This window comes from Antechinus flavipes, chromosome 2 (genome assembly GCF_016432865.1).
Source record: "Antechinus flavipes isolate AdamAnt ecotype Samford, QLD, Australia chromosome 2, AdamAnt_v2, whole genome shotgun sequence".
Classification (NCBI taxonomy): Eukaryota; Metazoa; Chordata; class Mammalia; order Dasyuromorphia; family Dasyuridae; genus Antechinus; species Antechinus flavipes.
The window spans coordinates 455,232,889-455,260,345 of NC_067399.1; the positions used below are offsets into that span (position 1 = coordinate 455,232,889).

At 33.6% G+C, this 27,457-nt stretch overlaps 2 protein-coding genes across 3 annotated transcripts in view; one reads left to right on the forward strand and one right to left on the reverse strand.

The window, feature by feature from the left end:
- Nucleotides 1-27,457, reverse strand: part of TNC (tenascin C) — a 731,463-nt gene that overhangs the window by 314,332 nt on the left and 389,674 nt on the right. For both annotated transcript variants that reach the window (XM_051979516.1, XM_051979515.1), the window contains exon 3: nt 15,199-15,269. The gene's annotated coding sequence lies outside the window, so the exon portion shown is untranslated. The remainder of the gene's footprint in view (nt 1-15,198; nt 15,270-27,457) is intronic.
- Nucleotides 1,311-2,180, forward strand: LOC127546777 (matrilysin-like). The gene has a single exon (XM_051973724.1). It carries the CDS (start codon nt 1,311-1,313, stop codon nt 2,178-2,180), a length of 870 nt encoding a protein of 289 aa, XP_051829684.1.

Here is a 27,457-nt window from a genome sequence, read left to right on the forward strand (position 1 = left end):
TAAGGGTAAAATAATACAATAAAAATGACAATACCACCTAAAATAATTTACTTATACAGTGTTCTACCAAACTTCAAAAAGAATATTTTGTACAGATAGATAATAACATTCATGTAGAAGAACAAAAGGTCAAGAATTCCAAGAGTAATAATGCAAAAAAAAAGTGGGAAGGAGGGAGGGCTATTAATATAAGATTTCAAACTGTCCTTCAAAGCAGTAATCATTAAAATGATTTGGTACTAAGATACAGCTAAGGGAGAGGGGGCAAATCATCAATAGAACAGATAAATTATATAAGGTACCTAGGCAAACAAACAGTTAGCATCATGTTTGATACCAAAGACCCTAGTAACTAGTGGAAGAACTCACTCTTTGAAAAAAAAAATCTGTAGGAAAAATGGGATTGCAGTTTGGCAATGATTAGATTTATACCAATAATTCTTACTATATACAAAAATAAGTCCCAAATAGACATGTGTCAGAGATAAGAAGTACTATCATAAACAAATTTGAGGAACAAAGAATAAATTACATTTTGGATCTATAGATGGGGAAGTTTGTGTGTAAACAAGAGATGGAAGGATCACATTACACATGGATAGTTTTGATTATGTTAAATTTCAAAAGTTTTTTCACAAACAAATCTAATGTAAAAATTAAGAGAAATATCACTGGGAAAATTTTTTGAAACGAATTTTTAAAAAAATAAAACATCCTTTTATAGCTATATAAAGAGGTGATTCAAATATAGAAGATTCAGAGCTATTTCCTAATATCCTAATCCCTATATTAAAAGATATAAATTGGTTGGTTGATTAATGTCAAGCTGCCAGTAATCATGAAAATCTAATTCACTAATAATTAGAAAATACAAATTATAGCAATTTATGGTCCTCTCTCATACTTCTCAGTCTAGTGAAGATGACAATGGAGAACAATGACAAATGTTGAAGAAGTTGTGGGAAAACAGGTAGACTTGTACACTCAGTATAGAGCCTTCATTCTAGGAAGCAATTTGGAACTATGCCTCCCAAATTATCAAATTGTACTTACCCTTTGACCTAAAATCCAATGAGGAGAAGATTCCATATGTATAAAAATATAGCAGCTCTTTCTGTGGCAGATAGAAATTGGAAATCAAAAGAGTATCCTACCAGGGATTGGCTAAATTAATTTTGACAAATGTAATTACAGCAATGTAATATAGTTGTACCATAAGAGCAAATTAAATGAACCATTTTAGAAGAAACTGGAAAGACTTTTAAGAAATAATACAGTCGTTAGTTTAGAGTGGGACTGGAGTTTCCATCATGTTGTCCTCTCTTCTCATCGTTGCCCTTTTCCTTCCCTGCTGTTTGTCGTTTCCCGTTCCCCAAAATGTTGTTGATGATTTGAAGATCTTTAAGAGTTACTTCGATCAATTCTTATTCACCAAAGAATCCCAGAACTCTACTCTGGAGTCTCAATTGCGCTTCTTGCAGTGTTTCTACAAATTGGAAGAAACTGGCTTGTTAGATGAGCCCACAAAGGCCCTAATTCGTGCACCTCGATGTGGGGTTCGAGATGTTGCCGATTACTCCTTTTTTCCTGGGATGCCCAGAATTGAAAATAACCCTGTAACATACAGAATCGTTAACTATCCAAGCTACTTGGAGTTTAAGGACGTTGCAGCGATCGTGCAGAAGGCAGCGGAAGTCTGGAGCAGTGTGACCCCCTTAAAATTCCGAAGAGTAAATCATCAAAATGCTGACATTTCACTTGCTTTCTACTCTGGATATCATGGTGACTTCGCCTCCTTTGATGGAAGAGGAAACATTGTAGCTCATGCTTTTGCTCCACATCCTTACTACCCAGGAGAAATCCACTTCGACAGTGATGAAGAATGGACATTTTCTGAGAGGGGGACCAACTTGTTCCTGGTAGCTGTTCATGAGATAGGCCATTCTCTCGGTTTAGGACACTCTTGGGATCCAGATTCCATCATGTACCCCCCCTATCAATACCAGGACACAGAAAATTTCAAACTCAGTGCTGATGATATAAGAGGGATCCAGATCCTTTATCCAAGACGAAGACGCTTAGGCTTCCCAATATTCGACTACCAACATTCTAAACTTGATGCAGCTAAATCCTCTTCCAAAGAAAGTAAAATTTCCTTGACTCAGAAAGCAAACCAGTAATCTATGGAGAAAGCCTATGTTCCCTGTGAGGTTTGCTGGGAGCAGAGGGGAAAGGAATGGATTTCAAACACTTGAGTATTTTAATGTGAATTTTCCCACTGCCCTTTATTATATAAATAGTATGAATAAGTAAAAGCTTGTTTTGTGGCATTTTAAATGTGAAACTAAATGTCCCATTTTCGCACTGCCTTTTATATAAATAATATGAATAAGTAAAAAAAAAAAAAGAAATAATACAGTCAAGAATTTCAAGGGAATTAATGAAAAAAAAAATCAAATGAAGGTAGCCTAGCTGTACCAGATCTAAAATTATATTATAAAGCAGCAGTTACTAAAACCATCTGGTATTGGCTAAGAAATAGACTAGTTGATCAATGGAATAGGTTAGGTTCAAAGGACAAAACAGCCAATAACTTTAATAATCTAGTGTTTGACAAACCCAAAGACACCAGTTTCTGGGATAAGAATACATTATTTGACAAAAATTGCTGGGAAAATTGGAAATCAGTATGGCAGAAATTAGGCATTGACCCACACTTAACACCGTACACCAAGATAAGGTCAAAATGGGTTCATGACCTAGGCATAAAGAATGAGTTTATAAATAAATTGGAAGAGCATAGGATAGTTTACCTCGCAGACCTGTGGAAGAGGGAGGAATTTATGACCAAAGAAGAACTAGAGATCACTATTGACCACAACATAGAAAATTTTGATTATATCAAATTGAAAAGTTTTTGTACAAACAAAAAAAATGCAAACAAGATTAGAAGGGAAACAATAAACTGGGAAAACATTTTTACAATCAAAGGTTCTGATAAAGGCCTCATTTCTAAAATATATAGAGAATTGACTCTAATTTATAAGAAATCAAACCATTCTCCAATTGATAAATGGTCAAAGGATATGAACAGACAATTCTCAGATGAAGAAATTGAAACTATTTATAGACATATGAAAATATGCTCCAAATCATTATTAATCAGAGAAATGCAAATTAAAACAACTCTGAGATACCATTACACACCTGTCAGATTGGCTAGAATGACAGGGGAAGATAATGCGGAATGTTGGAGGGGATGTGGAAAAACAGGGACACTGATACATTGTTGGTGGAATTGTGAACACATCCAGCCATTCTGGAGAGCAATTTGGAACTATGCTCAAAAAGTTATCAAACTGTGCATACCCTTTGATCCAGCAGTGTTTCTACTGGGCTTATACCCCAAAGAGATACTAAAGAAAGGAAAGGGACCTGTATGTGCCAAAATGTTTGTGGCAGCCCTGTTTGTAGTGGCTAGAAGCTGGAAAATGAAAGTATGTCCATCAATTGGAGAATGGTTGAGTAAATTGTGGTATATGAATGTTATGGAATATTATTGTTCTGTAAGGAATGACCAGCAGGATGAATACAGAGAGGACTGGCAAGACTTACATGAACTGATGCTAAGTGAAATGAGCAGAACCAGGAGATCATTATATACCTCAACAATGATACTGTTTGAGGTTGTATTCTGATGGAAGTGGATCTCTTCGATAAAGAGAACCTTAATTGATCAAAGATGGACAGAAGCAGCTACACCCAGAGAAAGAACACTGGGAAATGAATATAAAGTGCTTGCATTTTTGTTTTTCTTCCTGGGTTATTTATACCTTCTGAATTCAATTCTCCCTGTGCAACAAGAAAACTGTTCGCTTCTGCACACATATATTGTATCCAGGATATACTGTAACCTATTCAACATGTAAAGGACTGCTTGCCATCTGGGGGAAGGGGCGGAGGGAGGGAGGGGAAAAATCGGAACAGAAATGAATGCAAGGGATAATGCTGTAAAAAATTACCCTGGCATGCGTTCTATCAATAAAAAAGATATTAAAAAAAATAATACAGAACAAAGTGAACAGAACTTGGTAAACAGTTTACAAAATAACATTATTGAGAAAATATTGAAGAACTTTAAAACGTTGAACAATGTAATATTAATATATGTTGATATACACATACATTTATACATGCATAAATACACTATATGCATATATTCATATATGTATATAAATATATACACACATATGTGCACAAACATACATGCATATCTCCCAGATCTTCTAGACTCCAAGACCAGCCTTTTATTTACCATACCATGCTGCCACTTAAACATAATAAAGCACGAGAAACTATAAATGCATTAATTCCTCATGTCTATTACTATATTAATAATTAGTGTTCCAATTATATATTTTTTATATTTATTCTTTTTTCATTCTTTTTTTTGTTCTTAACATGATGTCTTAGAATTTTAAATAACAGTTTATTAAAAAATATTTTATTTTAATTTTTTCTAATTTTATTTATTTATTCCCCCATTTTCCTTCTTTTTTTCTTCAAGATAAAGTAGATTTCTATACCCCTATTGAGTATGTATATTATTTCTTCTTTGAGCCAATTGTGATGAGGGTAAGCTTCATTCTCTCATCCTCTCCCCTTCCCCTCTACTGTAAAATCTTTTTCTGGCCTCTGTTTTTATGCAGATAACTTGCACCATTCTACTTCTCCTTTTCCATTTCTCCCATTCCTTTCTTAGCCCTTATTTTCATCTTTAAAAAAAGATATTATCCCTTCAACTCACACCTGTGCCCTTTGTCTATATATATTCTCCTTCTAACTGACATAATAATGAGAAAGTTCTAATGAGTTACAAGTATCATTCTTCTATGTAGTAATGTAAACAGATGCACCTTACAAAGTCCTATGTGATATCATTTTTCTGATTACCTCCTTATGCTTCCTCAGAGAGAAAATCAAATTTTCCATTAAGCTCTCTGATGTTTTCATCACAAATATTTGAAAAACCTCTATTTTAATTAATTAAGACCTTTTCCTCTTGAGGATTATACTCATTTTTGCTGGATAGGTGATTCTTGCTTGTAAGAACCAACTATTGCTCTCTGGAAAATCATATTCCAAGCTCACTGGTTCTTTATTGTAGCTGCTAAATCTTTTGTAATCCTACCTGTGGCTCCATTATACTTAAATTGCTTTTTTTTTCTGGTTGTTTTAAATATTTTCTCCTTGATCTGGTAGTTCTGGAATTTGGCTATAATATTCCTGGAAGTTTTCATTTTGGGATCTTTTTCAGGAGGTGATAAGTGGATTCCTCCAATTTCTATTTTACCCTCTAGTTCTAGAATATCAGAACAGTTTTCCTTGATAATTTCTTGAAAGATGATACCGGGCTCTTTTTTTTTTTTTTAATCATGACATTCAGGTAGCTCAAATTTTTAAAAATTATTTCCCCTAGATCTATTTTCTTGGTCAATTGCTTTTCCAATGAGATATTTAACATTTTTTCTATTTTTTTCATTTTTTTGTTTTTGCTTTATTGTGCCTTTATTTATTATGTCATTAGCTTCCATTTGCATAATTCTATTTTTTAAAGAATCATTTTCCTCAGTGAGCTTTTTTATCTCCTTTCCCAGTTGGCCAATTGTGGTTTTTAAGACATTCTTCTCCTTGTTAACTTTTTGCATTTCCTTTTGCACCATTCTCAATTCTTTTCCTAATTTCTTTTATATCTCTCTTACTTGATATTCAAAATCCCTTTTGATGTCTTCCATGGCCCAATCCTTACTTTTCTTGGAGGCTTTGGGTGTAGGAGCTTTGACTTTATTATCATCTTCTTGAATGTGTTTTTACCTTCTTTGTCATCATCATAACTTTAAATGGTCAGAAACTTATTTTGCTGTTTGCTCATTTTTCTAGCCTATTACTAGACTTTTTAACCTCTCTGCTATCCTAAGCTTCCGGGGTTTTGTGCTGCTATTTTCTGAGAACCTTTTAGGGATCTGACCGCGAGCACTGTTTTCTGTCCTAGAGATGTTAGGTGTGTCCCTTAATTAACAAGAGTTGCTAATGCTCAGGGCCCCAGATTAGGGTTGGTACTGGAGCTAAACTAGTGCATCTTTCACCAGAACTACTACATGTTAGACTCCCACCTTGGTGTCATAGACCTTTTCTGCTGACCTAAATTGCCTTCAGCTGACCTTCTAAATTGCCTTCATCTGGAAAATTTTCGACTCCATCTCTTTTGGGATATTCTTACATTCTAATATTTGTTTAGTCATTATTATAAAGTAATTTGGAGCAATTTGGGGGAGAAATTGGGTGAGTTCTTACCTTTGCCATCTTAACTCCATCTCCCCATTTAAAACTTTTTTTAAAAAGCCTCTTATGTGATATCGGTAAGACCAGATGTTAAGAGAAATAATGATATAAGATATTTGTAAATTTAATTGTAGAATAAGTAAGAACCATGTGATATTGCTACTTTATAAAGTTACCTTTATAGGTGGAATAAAGATCAATTCAATAGTAGGATCATTTAGTCCAACCCATACCTAATAAAGAACCACTACTAAAAGACAATTGAAAAGAAGGCATTGGAACTTTTTTATAATATTTCCTATGAAGCAGCATCCCTGATGCAGGCCATCTAACTTTTGGATAGATATAAATATAAGGACTTTTTTCTATCAAGCCATATCTGTCTCTTTGTAACATTCACTCATTATTCCTAGTTTGCCCTGTTGTATCAAGCAGCACAGATGTATTCCCTTTTCCACATGAGAATCTCTTAAATATTTAGACAGTGTCCTTTGACATTGCCTTTATTTCTTATTTGGTTAGGAACATATTTCCTACTAAGAGAGAATAGAATAAATGGGTGGGAGAGATACAGTTAGCAATAACAGTTGGGAAATAATTTTGAAGGGGTTTGATGAAGGCTTCATTTCTCAGATGTATAAGGAACTAAGTCAAATGTATAAAAAAAGAAAAATCCATTTCCTAATTGATAAATGATAAAAAATGTGAACTATGTCCAAAAGGCTATAAAATCATGCATCTCTTTTGACCTAACAACACTACTAGTGGGCATGAATATCAAAAGAGATTAAAAAAAGGAAAAGAACCTCTACGTACAAAAATATTTATAGCAGCTCTCTTCTTGGAGCAAAAATTTGGAAATTGAGGGTATGCCCAGCAATTGGGGAATGGCAGAATAAATTGGTATGTGACTAGGATGGAATATTATTGTTCTACAGGAAATGATGCTGAGGATGCTCACAGAAAAATGTGAAAAATCCTCCATAAATTCAAACAAAATGAAATGTATTGTGTATAAAATAATAACAAGATTGTGGGATGATCACTTGTGAATGACATTGCTATTCTCAGCAATACAATGTTCCAAGACTACCCTGAAGTGCTCTTGATGAAAAAATGCTATCCATACCAAGAGAAAGAACTGATTGTACTTGAACACAGATTGAAATATACTTTGAAAAAAAAACAAACCTTATTTTTCTTGAGGTTTTTTTTTTTTTTTTGGTGAGGGAAGATCTATATTTTCTTTCATAATATGACTTTTATGGAAATGTTTTACATAATTTCCTATTTGCCTTCTTAATGGCAGTGGGGGCAGGGAGGAAGGGAGAGAATCTGGAATTTAAAGTTTTAAAAAACAAGTGTAAATAATTGTTTTACATATCATTGGAGGAAAATATTAAAAGAAAAAAAATTAAGAAAAAAAGAAGGGGAAAAAGTCTCCAAACCTTGTAGGAGAAATAAAATATAACAAACTAAAAAGGAAAAAAAAAGATTTGTCTTCTACCCATAACTGTGGATTAAGCTATTATGTATATATAAAATTAAAATATATTACATAAACATTATATAAGAAACATCATAGTCTGTATAGACATATTATAAATATGCGATTATGTATCAAATATATAACAGCACAAATGAGATAAAGTATATAAATATAATATTTACATTATATGGAAACATAAATGTAGACATTATAAATTACATGTATATATTCACATACATGCATATTTATATCTGTACAAATATATAAAGTTTCATATATGCCAGTGAATGCTAAAACAACTTGTAACAATAGCACTAGGACTAAGACATATTGAATTCTGATTAGCCTTTGCATGAAATTCTATTAGACTTTTCTATTCATTTAGAAAACTTTTAAATCATATTTCATAACTCAGAGACTTACTTGCTATGTGACTTTTTGCCAATCATTTAGCTTCTATATGGTGTTTTCTCATTTGTAAAAGGAGAATAGCAGTAATGCTTATTTGCCAGGGCTGTTTCAAGGATCAAACGAGATAATATTTTAAAAGCATTTTGCAAATCTTAAATATTAAAGAAAGTTAGCTATTAGATATTTTTCTATTCTTTTTTATTTTATAATATTTTATAATTATATTATTTTATAATAACTTTTTATTGACAGAACCCATGCCAGGGTAATTTTTTTACATTATCCCTTGCACTTGCTTCTGTTCTGATTTTTCCTCTCGCTCCCTCCACCCCCTCCCCTAGATGGCAAGCAGTCCTATATATGTTAAATATGTTGCAATATATCCTAGATACAATATATGTTTGCAGAACCGAACAGTTCTCTTGTTGCACAGGGAGAATTGGATTCAGAAGGTAAAAATAACCCGGGAAGAAAAACAAAAATGCAAATAGTTACATTCATTTCCCAGTGTTCTTTCTTTGGGTGTAGCTGCTTCTGTCCATCATTGATCAATTGAAACTGAGTTAGGTCTCTTTGTCAAAGAAATCCACTTCCATCAGAATACATCCTCATACAGTATTGTTGTTGAAGTATATAATGATCTCCTGGTTCTGCTCATTTCACTTAGCATCAGTTCATGTAGATACTTTTCTATTCTTGATTACCTTCATCTACTATGTACATATTTTCTATGTACTTGGTTATTTTAATATTTTATCTTTAATTAAATATAGGTTCCTTTAGGACAGTGACTTTATTATTGTTATTATTAATATTATTATTGTTATTCTTTATTTGTATTACCAGCACTTAGCACACTTCCTAATAAAAATGGTACTAAATAAGTTTACTGGAAGAAAACCTTCTAGAATTTTGATATTGTATTATTAATGAAAACCAGTACTTTTACCACTATAGCCTTCAAGAAAATATTCACTTTTATGATTACGAAGAGAAAATTTAGTTCCAAAGTTATGTTCCTAGTCATGTTCCAAAGTCACCATTTCATGGTGTCCCATATTAAGTATGACCATTGCTTAGCACAGTACCTCTTGCATAGTGGACACCTAGGAAATACTTGTTGATTTGATTTGACCATGCTAGATAGTTGTGTATTCTAATTAAAACTTCTGACAAAAAAAATTTCTATTTAGTATTTCAGTTTTTCTTTTGCTTTCTGATCTTTCTTATCTTCTTATTACTTGATCACATCCTTTTTAACCAAGAAATACTTGAAGTGAACAGTATTAAACATGTCTGACCCTTGTAGACATTGAAGATATAGCTTCAAATAATCTTCTTGACTTTACTGGACTCATACTACTTCCCTTTACCTCTACTGTGAGTTTAGCAGTATAGGCAATGTTATTAAAGACTGAATGAAAAGCTTACAGCTTTTTCCCCCTGAAACTCAGGCTAGATTTGACTTGAAATCTCTTGAAGTAAAGGAATTTCAGTGGTAACTTAAGGAAGCCTTAAGGAAAAAAAAAAACAGAATTCAACTGTTAACTTTCCATATTTCCTTATTCTATGCTCCATCTGTGACCAGGAACAGTCCAGGGGATATGGGCCACAGAGCTCTGACTCAGACTTTGCCTGTCTGCCAAAATCAAGAAAGAAAAAAAAAGATGTAGAGAAGTGAGTATTGTTTTATTTGAAAGAGGACCCTGAAGAAAATGTTACCATTGAGTTTTCTTAGGCAGTGAAACATAGTTTGAAATGGAAACTTATTAGTTTGTCTTATACAAAGTTGCTAAGTCCAAAATGGTTTAACAGGAAATTGTTATTTGAGGCATAGGAAAGTGCTTCTCTTAAACTGCCAGTATCTGACATCCAACCCTCCTTTGAGAGGCCAGAATCCAGCACTTGTATAGGAAATGTCTGTAGGATTGGAGCAAAGGATATGTAATACTCGTTTACTTTACATAAGCAAGTTTTTCTATCAGCAAACATTTGGTACCTACTATATGCCAAGCTTTGTGCTAGGCATTAGGAAGAGAAGTACAAAAAATGAAATAATCCATAGTATCAGGGAGTTTACATGCTTAGAGTAGCTCAAGTTCCTAAAGCTGTGGGCTGTTTACAAATGGAATAAACTACTATGGTAGATTATGAACTTGCTGGTTCTAGAATTCTTAAAAAGTAAAGGTTAAAATTTAAAATTCAAATGAGAGAGAGAATGAGGAAAAAAGGAAAAAAATAAAAAAATATGAAAAGAAAGTTAACCAATAGAAAAGTTGACACAAAATCTTAAGAAAATGACTCCTTGAAAACTAGAATAGAGAAAGTGAAATTAAATAATGTTATGACATACCAAAATATATAAAACTAGAAAAAATAGAAAAGGATCTGAAACATATCATTAGAAAAACAACTGATCTGGAAATCAAGGAGAACCAATATAAGATCAAGGAGACTACTTGAAAGTTATGATAGAAAATATGGATATAATATTACAAGAAACTATTGAGGAAAACTGTCATGAACTTCTAAAATAAGAAAGTAAAATAGAAATTGAGAGATTCTATCAATCACCACCTGAAAGAGATGGAAGGATGAAACCTTACAAGTAATGCTATAGTCAGGTTTCAAAATTCCCAGGTTAAAAAAAAAATGTTGCAAGCAACAAGAAAACAACAACAACAACAATTTAAATATTGTGGGAAAACAATCATAATTTCACAAGGCTTACCTGTTTCTATAGTAAAAACAAAAAACAAAAAAAAACTTGGATATTGGAACTTCATTTTTCAAAGAGCAAAGGAGCTAGAGTTGCATCCAAGAGTAACTTACCCAGCAAAATTGAATAAAGAAATGGTAAATAGAAGTATATATATGTATATATACATACATATATATATGTGTGTGTGTGTGTGTGTGTGTGTGTGTGTGTGTATGTGTGTGTATGTCTATCTATTTTTAGTCATAGCTATCTCTTGGTTGAAGGAGAGAAGAGGGAAGAAAAAAAAAGAAAAAAAAATTACACGATAATTTTGTTGTATATTTGAAAGGAATAGCAATTATACACAGTGGATCTGCAGTTTCATGTATAATCATCTTTTTATTGTGCTATGTTATAAAATTGTTAGTTTTTATTCCATAAATAAAAAATTAAAAAAAAATCAGAGGTTCTATAACCTTTTAATGGGTGTGTTATAAAAGCAATTTATGTTCAGGTATACATTGAGTAGCTGGCCTCTGAAGTCCTTTTTAACTTAAAATACTGTGATATTATATGAGCTTGAAAGTAGACTATATGAGGAATTGAGAGGCGTGTGTCATAGCAGATAGACAATAGACTTGAAATTTTATAAGATAGATTGAAAATCTGCCTCTGATCCTATTGCATGTTTGGCACTGGGTAAATTACTTAATCCCCAAGAAACTCATATTTTTCATCTTTAAAATGAGAATAATAAGTTCCACCCCTTTTTTTTTCTTCCTCTTCCTCCTCTTCATTCTCCTCCTCCTCCTCTTACTCCTCCTTTTTTTTGAAAAGAAAGTATAATAAGTCTTGAAGCACTACAAATATATGAGGTCATGAATTATTAGTTAGATCTACTACTCAAATCCAGGAAGCCAGTAAGGGCAAGGGTGCTCAGTTGTAACTTGTTCTTTGAAACAATTTCCTTGAAAATAAATACTTTAATCTCTGCTTGGAACCAGAGAAGACTAGATTCATGTTATTCATGTTAGACTTTGAGAAACTATCTACCTATCCCTAAATCATTTGGGGCAAAGAATGTGCAAAAATTCCTCTGGCTTTCCAATAGTAGTACTAATAACTTAGCATTTCTGTAGAGAGTACTTTGAAATTTATAAAATGCTTTACTTATATTATCTCATTTGATCTGCACAACAACACTATGAGTTAAGCACTATTTGATATCCCATCTTACAGAAATAGGAAAATGAGGTTAAAACATTTCCATTAACTCATGCATAGTCACACAGGTGGTGCAGAATTTGAACTCATGTCAGTGCTTTAAACATTATGATCCTTTGATGCCAAAAGATACTATTTTCATAGATGGGATCTATCTTGATTTAAAAACAAACAAACCTGATTATTCCAAATTCTTCTCTGTTATAGTAGTAATATGCTATATTTATAGAGTACTTTATGTTTGATAAAGTGATCTGTAATTTACAAAATGGTTGTGATCAACCAAATTCTTTTGGGTGTAGTGGAAAGACTACTAGAATTAGAATGAGGGACATAAGTCCTAGTCCCAGACCTGCCACTAACTAATGAGTCTATAAAGCAATTATCTTCCATCTCTACTCATAAAAATACATAATGAATTTCTTTCTCATCAAAATTAAGTCAAATGAAGCAGAAAACAATACGACACAAACTCCACCATGCACAAAAAGATGGGGGAAAGACCATTGATTGGTAGTTGGGAGATCCAAATGAATATTGTAGCTCTGCCTCATAGTCTGTATGGCCTTGGACAAGATGCTTACTTTTTTTTTTTTTTGCAGAAGTGCGAGGGGAGAGAAGTCTCAGTAACTTATCTTGAAAATAGGAGATAAAGAAGAGATGATTTCCATGAACAATTCAAATTCTAAAATACTATTAACCTATTTTTCTCCAATCTTAACAACCACAACTTCTTAAAACATTCTTCTTAGGACCCACTTTCCATTTCTTGAATCATCTTTGCCTCTCTTCCTTGTCACTTTTCTTGATTTCCCATATACATACAGGTGTAGTGACACACATTATGCTTACTTAAATTTTGAATAATGAACTTTTCCCCCTACATGGAGCCCCAACTACTATAAAATGAATTATATTATTCCCATGAAAACCTTCAAAATTTTTAGATTATGTTTCACTAAAGGGATTTATTTGAATGTTTTCATGACCACCCCTGAATAGTCTGTGTCAACCAAAAGCTATCTAGCCCCAAACTAGGAACAGAGTCCACGATGTATATTTTGGGTACTGATTGATCCATGGTCACACAAATGATACAGAATTTAAACTCATGCCATTCTAAATTATGATCATTCAATGCCAAGAGATACTATTGTTTTCATAGATGGGATTTATCTTAATTAAAAAAAGACTGATTATTCCAAGTTCTTCTCTGTTATAGTAGTAATATGCTACATTTATGTATTGATACACTGTTAAAGTGAAGAAAGTTCATTCCATAATAGACACTAAATGCATACACATCACTTAAACTTCCATTCTGTCTTATTTAAAAATAAAAGATTCTTAGAGTAGGGAAGTCTTTCAGAAGCTATGAATGTAATCTGTATGTAATGGATTCAAGCAAGATACTCCTCCATCCCTCCAGCTCTGGCCAGAGACCATCACAAGAAAAATTAATAGAATTATATTCCTTCAGCACCACATGTATTGTCCCTTGAACTGGGCACAATCTAGAGACATATTTGCTCCAGGTTTTTTTAGTGAGCTACTTGTAGTTAACCAGAGCAGAAAGCTGTGTTGCTTTCATACGATATAGAAATTCCTTGGCTCTTATGATGGCAACAGGGAAAGGTTTTGGCTTTAAAACAGACTAGCTTCTAAGGTAGGAAGATGAGTTTACTCAGTAGAACTTAAAAAAGAGAATAATTATATCTATAAGAAATTTTTTTCTACCATTCTTTTGGATTCTCTCACTATCTCTATCTCTAGCCCCAAATCTCCAGACTCTAAGCCATGAAGTATGAAAAAGGTATATCTCTTCTATCTTTAGCAGTTATAGAAGTTTTGAAAACAGATACTGCCTAAGTAAGCCTGAATCTGGAGGTAGGCCCTAGGGGTCCTTTCCTCCCTTCTCTCTCCCTGCCTTTTCTTTCTTTGTCTTTAAGCAAAGAACAGGTGACCAAAAATGATATTGAAAGATGGATCTTTTAGGAGTGGCTACTCTAGAAGTTCCATGGTCTTCCCCATGAACATTAGCAGGTGCCTCTCGCAAGTACTTCAGTGCTTCTTGGAGAAGATGCCTAGTAGATTCTAAACTCAGCCTAGATTGTCAGAAAATATGGACTAGGAGGGAGCTGGGTGGTAAAGAAATGAATGTGAAATTATTATAAAATCATCTTACAAAGTTTCTCATGCTTTGAAGTTGAACTATCACAAAACTATAATAAGGCAATAATAGCTTCAGATTTAAATATTTTTCAATGAATACTTATAAATCTTTTATGTCAAGTATTTATTTTGTATAGAGGAAATAAATGGTTGTATAGACTGAGATGCACAAAATTAGAGAAGTTATTCTAAATGTCCATAGAGATTATTTGTGACCAACCTGTAGCAAAGCATTCCAAGATCATGTTGTCTGATCAGCCATAGATATACTGTAACTTGATTCTGACATAGTGATGTCATGTCTTGAGTATGAAGGACAACATCCACTATCTATATTTGATTTATACTTTACTTTGTGTACCTTTCTACTCTTTTGTTGGATTGGAGACACTTTAGACACCTCAAAATTTTTTAGTGAATCTCCCCAGCTGCTTCTGGTTAGAGGTATAAAGAGCTATAGAGTTGGATAATAAAAAAGGCAGACCCTTACCTGTAGGGGTCAGGCAGAACTGAATGTAATCAGCACATGTTGCTTCACAACAAGAAACCCATTTAGAAGACAAAGTGAGTGCTCTACAAACCCCTCTTTCCCAGATCCAGCAGTGCTTTGATATTATTACATATATTTGAACAAGAATTCCTTCTACTTTACTTCAGACAAATGGTCATTCAGATTTTGCAAAACTTATAGGACAAAAGACAATTATTCCAGTTTTGAAAAGTTATATGTAGATTTATTTCTTTGAATATGTTTTTGCCCATTGTGTATAATTCTGCTGTTCACGACCATACTAGTCTAAACTCTTTTCCTTGTAACAATTCTACAAGTATTTGAAGACAAATAGTCAAGCCATACTACCTCTACTCCACGTCTTCTCAGAAGCAGTATTTGCTCTTCCTTCACATCAGTGGTGTACAATTCACTCTGGGCTGGAGGAAAACAAATAAATTCAATCCTCATTATTAACATTTTCTCCATCACTTTGTCAAATCTAGTCCACCAATAATGCAATAAATTCAACCTTATTTGTAATATTTATCAATAGCAAGTTGTACTCAATACATTTGCAGTTTTGTGAGCAATCATCTTTTTATAATTCTACTATAATATCAAAGTGTTATCAAAGTATATTTAAAAAATTAAATATGAAATAATTTTTTATGTGTGTGCTGAAGCAATTGAGGTTAAGTGACTTGTCCAGGGTCACATAGTTAGGAAGTGTTATGTTTCTGAGCCCAAATTTGAACTGAGGTCCTGATTTCAGGGCTGGTGCTCTATCCACTGTACCACCTAACTTTCCCTTGAAATAAACTTTTTAAAAAAGAAAATTTACTAATTAATTCTCAGATTGGAGATGAATCCACCATACCTTTACTTCAAATGTTCTCTTTTTTATGTATTTTATTTTTCCTAGGTATATTAAAACCATTTTTAAACATTTGTTTTTAAAACTTTGAGTTCCAGATTCTGTGTTCTTTTCACACTACATCCCACATTGAGAAGATTCATGTAAAGTTATGCAAAACATTTTCATGTTCATGAAAAGTCATGTTCTTTTTTTAAATAAAAGATAAGAAACAAAACATAGTATCCCTCCCAAAAAAGAAACACTCAAGAAAAATAAAGTTAAAAAAAAAGTATGATTCAATCTGTATTCAGACACAATCAGTTTTGGGTATTGACAGCACTTCAAATGATACTCATATAGCATCTGGAGAAGAGCAAACACAAGCTTGTGAAGGGCCTCATACTATCTAGCACAAAATGTTATGACATTATTACACTGGACAAAAATGTCCAGAAAGGCGTTTGCAAAATGTCAATGGACCTTTAATCCCATATCATAAAAAGATGAGTTGAAGGAACATGAACTACTTTAGTCTCAAGAAGAGAAAAGATAATTGAAAGAAAGCTATAGACAAGTATTTGAAGAGTAACCATTTGGAGATAGAAACACACTTTTCCTATTTGATCCCAAAGGAAAAATTGGGTGAAAGTTGACTTTTTCCCTGATTCCCTATTCTGATTCTTTCTATTTATTTTTCTTCTCTTCTGGCTAAGATTTCCAATATAATATTGAATAATATTGGTGACAGTAGGCACCTTGTTTCATACTTAATCTTATTAGGAAGACTTCCAGCATAATTGATGATGGCTTTAGATAAATGCTTTTTAATTGATTCATGATAAAATCCATTTATGCCTATATTTTCAAGTGGTTGTTTTTTAGTAATAGTTTTTTTTTTAATTTTCAAAATATATGGAATGCTTACATTCACAACTCTTAATGCTTCATTAAGCATTATGCTTCAGATTGTTGTGGTAATTGAATGTCAATGTCAGAGATTTGGCCTTATCCAATAAAGCAAAAGGAATGACTGAAGAATTGCAAGCAAGGGAAGGCCATTCAAAGAACACTACTATACATACACTATTAGATACTGAGGTAAGGAACTGGATAGAAGATGAGGATAAAAGGTTTAATGGAAGCAGCATTTGGGGATGTCATTCTGACAGCCACTTATTAAATGCATTGAAGCATGAAGAAATTAGAGAGAGGTAAGCTCAAGTTTTAAGTTTATGGGTAAAATCCAGACATGAAGTAGTAAGAAAAAGATTTCTACTTAATGCTTACAAAATCTTGTGTTCCACTTAGAAGAACTTAGTCTTTTATAGTTGATCATTGCACATTATTGCTGCTAATATGTACAATATATTCGTGGGTCCTCCTTGTTTTGCTCAGCACTAGTGTATATAAATATTTTCAGACCTTTCTAAAATCAGCTTGTTCATCATTTTTTATAGAACAATAATATTCCATTTCCTTCATATACCACAACTTGTTTAGCCATTTCCCAATTGATGGGCATCTACTCATTTTCCAATTCTTTGCTACCACAAAAAGAGCTGCTATAAACATTTTTTGTATATGTGCATTCTTTTCTCTCCTTTATGATTTCCTGGTTCTCTCTGCACTTAAAAAACGCTTATTATTGATATGATCAATTGTGTTAATAGTTTTGGGTTAACCCATCTCTTTTATTTGTGGTATAAATCCCATATGGTTACTATATACTCTTTGTAAAATATTGTTGTATTCTTTTCACTAGTATTTTGTTTATGACTTTTGCATAATAAAATAAGTAGAAGTATGTTTAGAATTATTTTACACACACACACACATATATATACATGTATATATACATACATATTTGTGTCTAATGGTAGCTGTTGAGAGAAAAAAGGAATAAAAGAGTAATGTTTATGATAAATTGATTATATATTTAAAAAGAGCAGCAAGTTGTACATAATAGATTTGTAGTTTCATGTGCAAACAAAATTTTTGTTCTACCATTTTATGGAAATGCTTTTTTATTTCATAAATTAAAAATAAAATAAAAAAGGAAATACTTAAGTAGCCACAAAATTTAGGGAGTGTAGAAATATTTGTCTCAGCCTGGAGAGAAGTGCTTAATTCTTGTGGCTGCAAAGAATTGCTATAGAAATTTTTCATGGGCTGTGGGCCAAGGGGATTTCTATGTCATGAGGCCCAAGACGATGAGAATATACTTATTCACCTGCCCAGAAGCTATGTTGAATACCCTGTTTCTATGGCTGAGATTCAACATGTTATTTTCCTTGCAGTATCTGCAGTAGAAATCTTGTTCTTACTACTTCATGTCTGGACTATTACCCATAAACTTAAAACTTGAGCTTACCTCTCTCTAATTTCTTCATGCTTCAATGCATTTAATAAGTTGCTGTCAGAATGACATCCCCAAATGCTGCTTTCATTATGCCTTTTATCCTCATTTTCTATCCAGTTCCTTACCTCAGTATCTAATAGTGTATTTATAGTAGTGTTCTTTGAATGGCCTTCCTTTGCTTGCAATTCTTCAGTCATTCCTTTTGCTTTATTGGATAAGGCCAAATCTCTGACATTGATATTCAATTACCACAACAATCTGAATTCATCCTACTTTGTTAACCGTATTAAATATAGTTCCCCAACGTGTGTTATAGATCTACTTTAGAGTTTGGAATGAAAGGATCTGGTTTTATTTATTTTTATTTTGAAAAATTTATTTATTTATTTTGCAAGGCAGTTAAGTGACTTGCTCAGTGTCACACAGCTATTAAATATTAAGTGTCTGAGATCAGATTTGACTCAAGTTCTTCTGACTTCAAGACTAGTGCTCCATCCCCCACATCATCTAGCCACCCCATTACCTGGTTTTAAATCCTTGTTATCTATTTACTTCTTCTCCCCCCCCCCAACAGTAAGCAATCTCTATTGGTTATACATGTTCAATTATGTTAAACATATTTCCATATTGGTCATGTTGTAAAAGAAAAATCAGAACAAAAAGGGAAAAACCAAAAAGAAAATCAAAGTGAAAATAGTATGCTTTGATCTACATTCATTCAGTCTCTATAGTTCTTTCTTAGTTGGTAGATAGCATTTTCACATATCACAAATATATTGTAATTGTCTTGTGTCACTGTATTGCTGAGAAGAATTAAGTTTAGAAAGCTTATCATTGCATAGCACTGCTGTGTCTGTATACAATGTTCTCCTGATTCTGTTCACTTTATTCAACATCATTTTACATAAATCTTTCCAGATTTTTCTGAAATCTACTTGTTCATCATTTCTTACAGAACAATAATATTCCATTACATTCATATACTATAACTTGTTCAACCATTCCCTAATTGATGGGCATCCCCTCAATTTTTAATATTTGCCACTACAAAAATATCTAGGTGAATGGATTCTTTTCATTTTTTAATGATCTCTTTGGGATATAGACCTAGTAGTGATGTTACTGTATCAAAGAGTATGAAAAATTTTATAGTTCTTTGGGCATAGTTCCAAATTGCTCTCCAAAGTGGTTGGTATCATTTCACAACTCCACCAACAGTGTATTAGTGTCCCCATTTTCCCACATCTGTTCTAAGAGTTGTGATTTTCTTTTTTTTGTCATCTTAGCCAACTGATAAATGTGAAATAATATCTCAGTTGTTTTAATTTGTATTTTTCTAAACAACAGTGATTTAGAGCATTTTTATATGACAATAGTTTTTATCTTCTGAAAACTGCTTGTCTACATTTTTTATAGAAGAGTCTTGAAGTGATGCTTTACCCCAGCTAGAAGTAATGACTCTTTGCACAAATTTTTCATCTCTCTGTCTTTGATCTTTCATTTGTAAATTAACTTATATTATAGCCTTATGTGGTGTTCTCTTTTTAATAATATAATGGTTCTCTGTGGGAAGAAACCTGCTCCAGGTTTTCTGGAGGCGGCCTTAGTTTCAGTTCCAATTAATAATCACTTCAAATACAGTGAGCTGATAAAATCCAAATGTTTATTTTCTCCTTTCAAGTCCTCTGAACCTTCGTTCTGCCCGACTGCAGTCTCTAGCTTGTCAATCTTTCAAACTGAACTCACTTGATCTTTCTTTGGTTCTGAGAGCTCTCGTTGCTAATCTTTTGCCTTTAGCAGCTTCTGCTTCTAGCTCAACTCCGACTCTTGGTAATCTTCTGAACTGAACTGACTTCACTGACTCAGCTTCTTTTTATGCTCTCTCAAAGGTTGATTCCTCCTCTGAGAGTGGGATTATGGGAGGTGTGAATTCACAAAGTTACAAAACTAACTTTGTGTATCTCCCATTCTTGTGAACACTTGTGAATCTTCCAAACTTGTGAAGTAATGTGTGTGAGCTAATGTGTGAACTCTCAAAGGTGCAAATCCAAGCACACAAGCATTGCTTCTATCAATTCCCTTGAGTTATCACCTTGTTTCAAGTTCTGGCTCATAACATCAGATCAATCATACTGAACCATGCTAAATTAGATAATTATTGTCTCGATCAGTTCTAATGACTTAACACTTTATAAGGATTCCAACAGTCTTATCTCTATATCTATTCCTGTTTACTAGTCCATAACTCTTTAAGGGCAAAGAAAATTCCATATTTCATCCTTTTACCCTCTAATCCTGGTATAAGGCACTATACTTAGTAGTTGACTTCTAAATGTTTATTGAATCTTGAATTGGCAACACTATCATGAGATTCTAGAATACCATACAGAGTGAATCTTATCCTTGGAAAAATGAAAACCTTTTCTCTACTTAAATAACATATGATTTAATAATTTTTCAACATACATTCATTCAACACTTATTCTGTCCATAGAATTATGTTAGGTGATTAGATTTAATTTTTAAATAGCCTAGTAGAATGTAAGCACTGAAAATTATGCTCCTAGATCATAATTTTAATACCAAAATCACAGAGAGAATTTTGAGTTATAACTTATTAATTCACCTCAATGGCATGCCAGGAATGGGAAATCCTGAGTCTCCTAGAAAAATGATTCTTGGAAACACTAAAATTCCTGTTAGCCACACTAGTTTATCTCTTCCCAGTTATCCAATCTTCCACCCACTAGTTCCATCTGGCTAATGATCCCATAAAGGTGGGAGAACATATGACCTTGTGTCAGAGTGAGTCAGTAGTGGTTATGGGAAAGATCCAAACACAAGAGACAAATCTGTGTGGTCTGAAGAAATCACATTCTGCACTTCTCTTGACAACTCTCTATATTTGATAGGAAAAAGCTTGGGATTCTCAGTGGCCAAGAAAGGACAGTAAGTCACAGAGAAAATGTGGATAATTGCCCATCACCCCTGTGGATTTGTCCTCCTCCACAAGTTGTCTTCAGCCAAACCAGACCACAACTCCCCATGCACACTTAGTCTACAGAAATCTCAAAACAAACCCACACTAATTTCTAAGCTTCTATCCTAGCAGATCGAGACTTCAGTTAGTCAGGAAGTCCTAAAATAGGAATGAATGTGGTGATAGATCTTGTACATTTCTCTCCTCTCTCAAGTTAAGAAATGAAGAAAACCATGTGAGCTATGAATTGAGTCATAAAGGAATAGAGACCTTTCAACAGAAATTAAGGTGGAACAGGTAGAATAAAAATAGGGAATTGAAATACTACCTTGGAATTTAGTTTATTTAATCTTTCAGAATGGAGTCTAAGACAAACCTTCATTTTTGAAACATTCAATTTCTACTAAATAGTGATAGAACAAACACTTCTTAATGATATAAACACTTCAAATGGTGCAAGGGAGACTGAATTGAATTACATTAACTAGGCAGTTTAAGTCTGCCACATTGGATTAAAAATTTAACAAGGTTTTAGAGAGGAAGCAGTGAAGGGAACAACATCTTTAGTGTCCAGACCCTTGACAGAGAGGATAACCGGTACGTTCTGAAGATGAAAATATAAAAATAAAAGATAAAGGAAATAATCAGGCTGTTACTCAATCAAATCTAAAGTGTGGATGCATATTACATAGAGCAGGAGAAACGGAATCATTTCAGTAACTGTTATGCTGAAATAGGATATTTGAGTTTACATAAAATTGAAAGGCAGGTTATCATAAAAGGATAGGGCACTAAACTTGGAGTAATAAAGACCTGTGTTCAAATCCTACCTCTACTACTTAACAGTGTGAATTTAGGTACATTATTTAACTTCTCTGGCCTCAGTTTTCTCACCTGTAACATGAGGGATTAGCCTAGATAGATTCTGAAGTCTTTTCCAGGTCTAAATCAATGATCCTGTAATTATCCCATCTATTGGAGATCAGCTTTCACATTATTCTTCACTCCTTTTTTTCTGTTAACATGGTTCTATTAAATTCTCTTATTATAAGTTGACATACAGAGGATATGAACAGACAATTTTCAGATAAATTAAAACCATTTCTAGTCATATGAAAAGGTGCTCTAAATCACTACTGATTAGAGAAATGCAAATTAAGACAACCCTAAGGTACTACTATATACCTTTCAGTTTGGCTAAGATGCCAGGAAAAAAATAATCATGAATATTGGAGGGAATGTGGGTAAACTGGGGCACTTACACATTACTTCTGGAGTTGTGAACTGATTCAACCATTTTGGAGAGCAATTTGGAACTATGCCCAAAAGGGTATCAAATTGTGCATACTCTTTGGTCCAGAAGTATTTTTAGTGGGCTTATATCCTAAAGAAATCATAAAAAAGGGGAAAGACTCACATGTGCTATTTGTAGCAGCCCTTTTTGTAATGGCAAGGAATTGGAAATTGAGTGGATGCCCATCAGTTGGAGAATGGCTGAATAAGTCATAGTATATGAATTTTGTGGAATATTATCGTTCTATAAGAAATGATCAGTAGGATGACTTCAGAGAGGTCTGGAGAGACTTACATGAACTGATGCTAAGTGAAGTGAGTAGAACCAGGAGAACATTGTACACAGCAACAGCCAGATTATATAATGATCAATTCCGATTGATGTGGCTCTTTTCAACAGCAAGGTGATTCAGGCCAGTTCCAATAGTCTTGTGATGAAGAGAAACATCTGCACCTAGAAAGAGGACTGTGGGGACTGAGGGTGGATCACAACATAGTATTTTTACTTGTTTTGTTTGTTTGCATTTGTTTTCTTTTAATTTTTTTTCCTTTTTGTTCTGATTTTTCTTGTGCAACATGATAAATGTGAAAATATGTATAGAAGGATTGCTCATGTTTAACATATATTGGATTACTTGCCATCTAGAGGAAGAGGTAGGGGGAAAGGAGGGGAAAAATTTGAAACACAAGGTTTTGCAAGGGTGGATGTTGCAAATTATCTATGCATATGTTTTGAAAATAAAAGCTTTAATTTAAAAAAAAGCAAGTTAATACAAAAGGCCATGGAGGATCCAAAACAAACAAACCAAAAGACAAAGCAAAGGAAAATAAACAGAATCCAAAGGATAAAACAAGGAAAATAATGCCTTGATTTCGTCAAAATAATGTCAGCTATCCATAAGAAAATTTCTGTGCTTGCTTTTTTCTCGGGATTCACCAAAATTTTATAGGATTACTAATTTGAGATAGACTTTAGTATATAAACTGTGGGACCTAGAAGTATTTTGGACCAAAGGATATTAAATTTGTAAGCCCTAGGATATGTGATTCTAGTTTTGTATATAATCAGTGCTTAATAGGTATCCTTTGAATGGAAATAAATATGAAGAAAATGGTAGAGCTGGAGGGCTCATTAGAAGATAAAATGCTAATGCTGGAAGGCTCCGGATGGAGGGGCCTGGAATGAGTGGGAATTCCCTGGGTTCTTATCATTTCCTGACTTCATCCGGTTCTTGAGGACTGCAGGAGGGTGGATGAAGCTTGGACAAACACTCAACAATTTCAGCAGCCTTTTGGAGCCATCAAGTCTGGTTCACTAATTTGCATTTGTAATATCTTTTAAAAACTGAAAGAGTTGTTGAGTGATAGTGATTATTATTATTGGGCCAGATTCTGTCAGGGAAATGAGTGACATCCAATGTGTGTGAGATCTGCTGAAAGGGTGAAACTCATAATATATATAGTTGGAGTTAGTTGAAATATTAGTTTTTGCTAAGGATTTTTTTTTTTTATTATTCTTCTTCTTTTTGCCTTTTATTCTCTGTTAGGAGAAATGATTCACTAGGTAAGTGAGAAATTTGTTTATATTAAGAGATAAATAATATGCTAAAATCAAAATATAATAGAATTAAGGTAATTTTAAAGGGATACTAATTCTTTTATGCAATCATGACAGGACTCAGCATGCTCCTATGAAATGAGTCAATTTTTTATGCATATGCAGTGAGACTGTGCCTAGAGGAACTGTCCCTGATTTTCCTATTCCTACCCACTTTGTGAGCATTGTGATGTGGGCTTGCTGGGTCTCAGCTTTGAAGGTATGTGGTCAGATGACTAAACTTATTATCTTCTATAAGCCTGTGATGATTTTGTCTCATAATGTAGATCCCAACCTGTGATGACCGTGTATTTAAAATGAGCCGGAATCAGGAATTCATGTTAGGGGAAAATCATCCATCTTTATTCTTAGTGGAGGTGAAGAAGGATCGAAGGTGAAGGGGGATCGGAGGTGAAGGGGGGGGGTGGCGATAGCAATACGAGCAGCTGTGACAAGATGCCAGCCAGCAGTCTCTTTCTGCTTCCCTCTCCACCCCCCTGCCTCCACCTAACCAAAATCGTCATTTCCTACACAACATATCAGGACTTGCACAAAGAGTGGGTGGGGGCCATTCTTTCTCCAAGCATATATATTAATAGAGTATGGTCCAGTTACTGTTTAGCCTCATGTGCTTGGGACCTCAATGCATCAACTCGAGCCTCAGCCCATTACACCAACCCATTAACAAATTCTTATACTATCCAATTCTTAATCATTTGCTATTTAATCATTTCAGTTGTGGGCAACACTTTGTGATTCCATTTGGGGTTTTCTTGGAAAAGATACTGAATTGATCTGCCATTTCCTTTTCCAGCTCATTTTGCAGATGAGGCAACTGAGGCAAAAAAAGGTTAAATGATGTGCCGTGGGCCACATAGTAAGTATCTGAGGCCAGGGAAATGAGTCTTCCTGACTCCAGACCCAGCAGTCTATAAACTGCCCAATCTAGCTATCCAACTCACAATCATATTTCCCACAAATCTTTCATACAAGGTTTAAAATAAAATGAACGATATCTGGAAGAAGAAAAAGTAAGTATCAAGGGAATTAATGAAAAAAAATACTAAGGATGGGGACCTATCAACACCAGACCTAAAATTTTATTATAAAGACGCAGTCATTAAAACCATCTGGTACTGGCTATGAAATAGAGTGGTGGATTAGTAGAATAGGTTAGATTCACAAGACACCTAATCAATTACTATATAATACACTGTTTGATAAACTCAAAGACTCCAGTTTCTGGAATAAGAATTCACTATTTTTATAAAAATTGCTGTGAACACTGGAAAACAGTGTCAGAAATTAGCCACAGACTAACATCTCACACCCTATACCAAAGATAAGGTCAAAATGGGTACATGATTTAGATGTTAAGGTTAATACTATAAGCAAATTAGGAGAATGTGAGATGGTTTATTTGTCAATCTTTGGAGAAGGGAGGAATTTATGACCAAACAAGAATTAGAGAATATGATGAAATACAAAATGAATAATTTTGGTCACATTAAATTAAAAAAAAAATTGTGCAAACAAAACCAATGCAACCAGGATTAGGATTGATGCAGAAAGCTGGGAAACAATTTTTACAGTCATTGTTTCTCATAAAGGAATAATTTCTAAAATATATAGAGAATTTATAAGACACAACTCATCCCCCTATTGCAAAATGGTCAAAGGACATGAAAAGAAAATTTTCAGACAATGAAATTCAAGTCATTTCTAGTCATATGAAAAAATGCTCTAAATCATTACTTATTAGAGAAATTCAAATTAAAACAATTCTCATACCTATCAGATTTTTCTAAATGACAGGAAAAGACAATAATAAATGTTGGAGAGGACATGGGAAAACTGAGACACTAATGTATTATTGGTGGAAATGTGAACTGATCCAACCATTCTGGGGAGCATTTGTAACTATGAACAAACTATTAAACTGTTTTGATCCAGAAGTGCCACTACTGAGTCTGTATCACAAAGAAATCATAAAGGAATGAAAACAAACCACATATGCAAAATCACTTGTAGTAGCTCTTTTTCTGGTGGTAAAGATTTAGAAAATTTGTGATGGTAAAGAATTGGAAAATGGGTGAATGCCCATTAATTAGGAAATTGCTGAATAAGTTATGGTATATGAAAGTAATGAAATATTATTATTTTATATGAAATGATGATTAGGCTGATTTTAGAAAAGCCTGAAAATATTTATGCTGAGGGAAACTCATGCTATGAGTTGTTCATAGCATATGCATGAAACTTGTACTATGAGTGAAACAAGCAGGACTAGGAAAATATTATATACAGTAACAACAAGTTTATTTGATCAATTATGATAGACTTGACTCTTCAGCAATTCAGTGATTTAAGGCAATTCCAATAAACTTAGGAGGGAAATGATATCTACATTCAGAGAGCAAACTATAGAGATTTAATGCAGATCAAAATATATTATTTTTACCTTTTTCTTCTCTTTTTTTCCTCATTGTTTTTCCCTTTTGTTCTGATTTTTCTCTACCAACATGGTTCATATGGAAACATTAAAAATAAGTGCCCATGTATAACCCCAACCAAAATAAATAAATAAAATGAATTAGATACTCTCCAGTAGCTTTTTTTTTAAGTCTAATATAGATTCTTGGACAACACTTTGGATTATTCATCTGTGAACCCTTCCACTTGCAACTTGAGTAATCCACTTTTTTTTCAGAAGGAAAATTTTTCTGTATATCCTTTCAGATCTATTTTTATTGGTAAATTTGTTTTTACATCACCATCATTCTGGAATACATATCCCATTCCTATGATTCATGAACAACTGCCTTTAAAAGAAAAAGTAAAGAAGGATTTTGGGAAATCAGCAAAATTAGCCAACTTATTCATCATGGCTTATATGTACAATTTCACAACTATATTCTCTCACTTACAAAAAGAAGAAAGGGAGAAACATTTCTGTTGGTGTTCTTTTTTCTTCTTTAAAATGTATAATATGAGGTGATGGTTCTCTCTGGGGGAGAGGTGCAGGTTTCTTGGGGGGGGGTTTCTTGGAGGCAGCTTTAGTATCAGTTTGGATCAATAATTACCCCAAATGCAGCCAGGTGACAAAAGTTCAGATCTTTTATTATCTCCAAAATAGCCCAGTTAGCTTAGAGGTCTATCTCTCTGCTTGGTTCCAAGAGCTCTTGCAGTTTTGTCCTTTGCTTCTGCCTCTGCTTTCTTCAGCCTTCAATCCAGCTCCAAGTTGAATCTGCCTTGCCTCCGAGAGAGGGCTTCTGGCTCTCAATCTCCCAAAGTGCTCTGTGTCTGCACCAGAGTGCTCCTCTCCAATCCAGCTGAATTCTCTTCCGCCACCAGCCAGCCAAGTGGAAAATATTCTCGAATGAATCATTTTTCACTGGCTTATATCTGCCTCTTCTGAGAGAATGGGATTATGGGTTTTCTCCCATAGTGCTCTCTGGCCCTAAGAGTTTTAAGGGAGGTGTGAATTCACAAAGTTACAAAGTTTACTTTGTGAATCTGGCATACTTGTGAACTCCGATG

Bases quoted from the DNA above. Each gene is read 5' to 3' on its own strand.
- LOC127546777 (XM_051973724.1), top strand. From the start codon at position 1,311: ATGTTGTCCTCTCTTCTCATCGTTGCCCTTTTCCTTCCCTGCTGTTTG.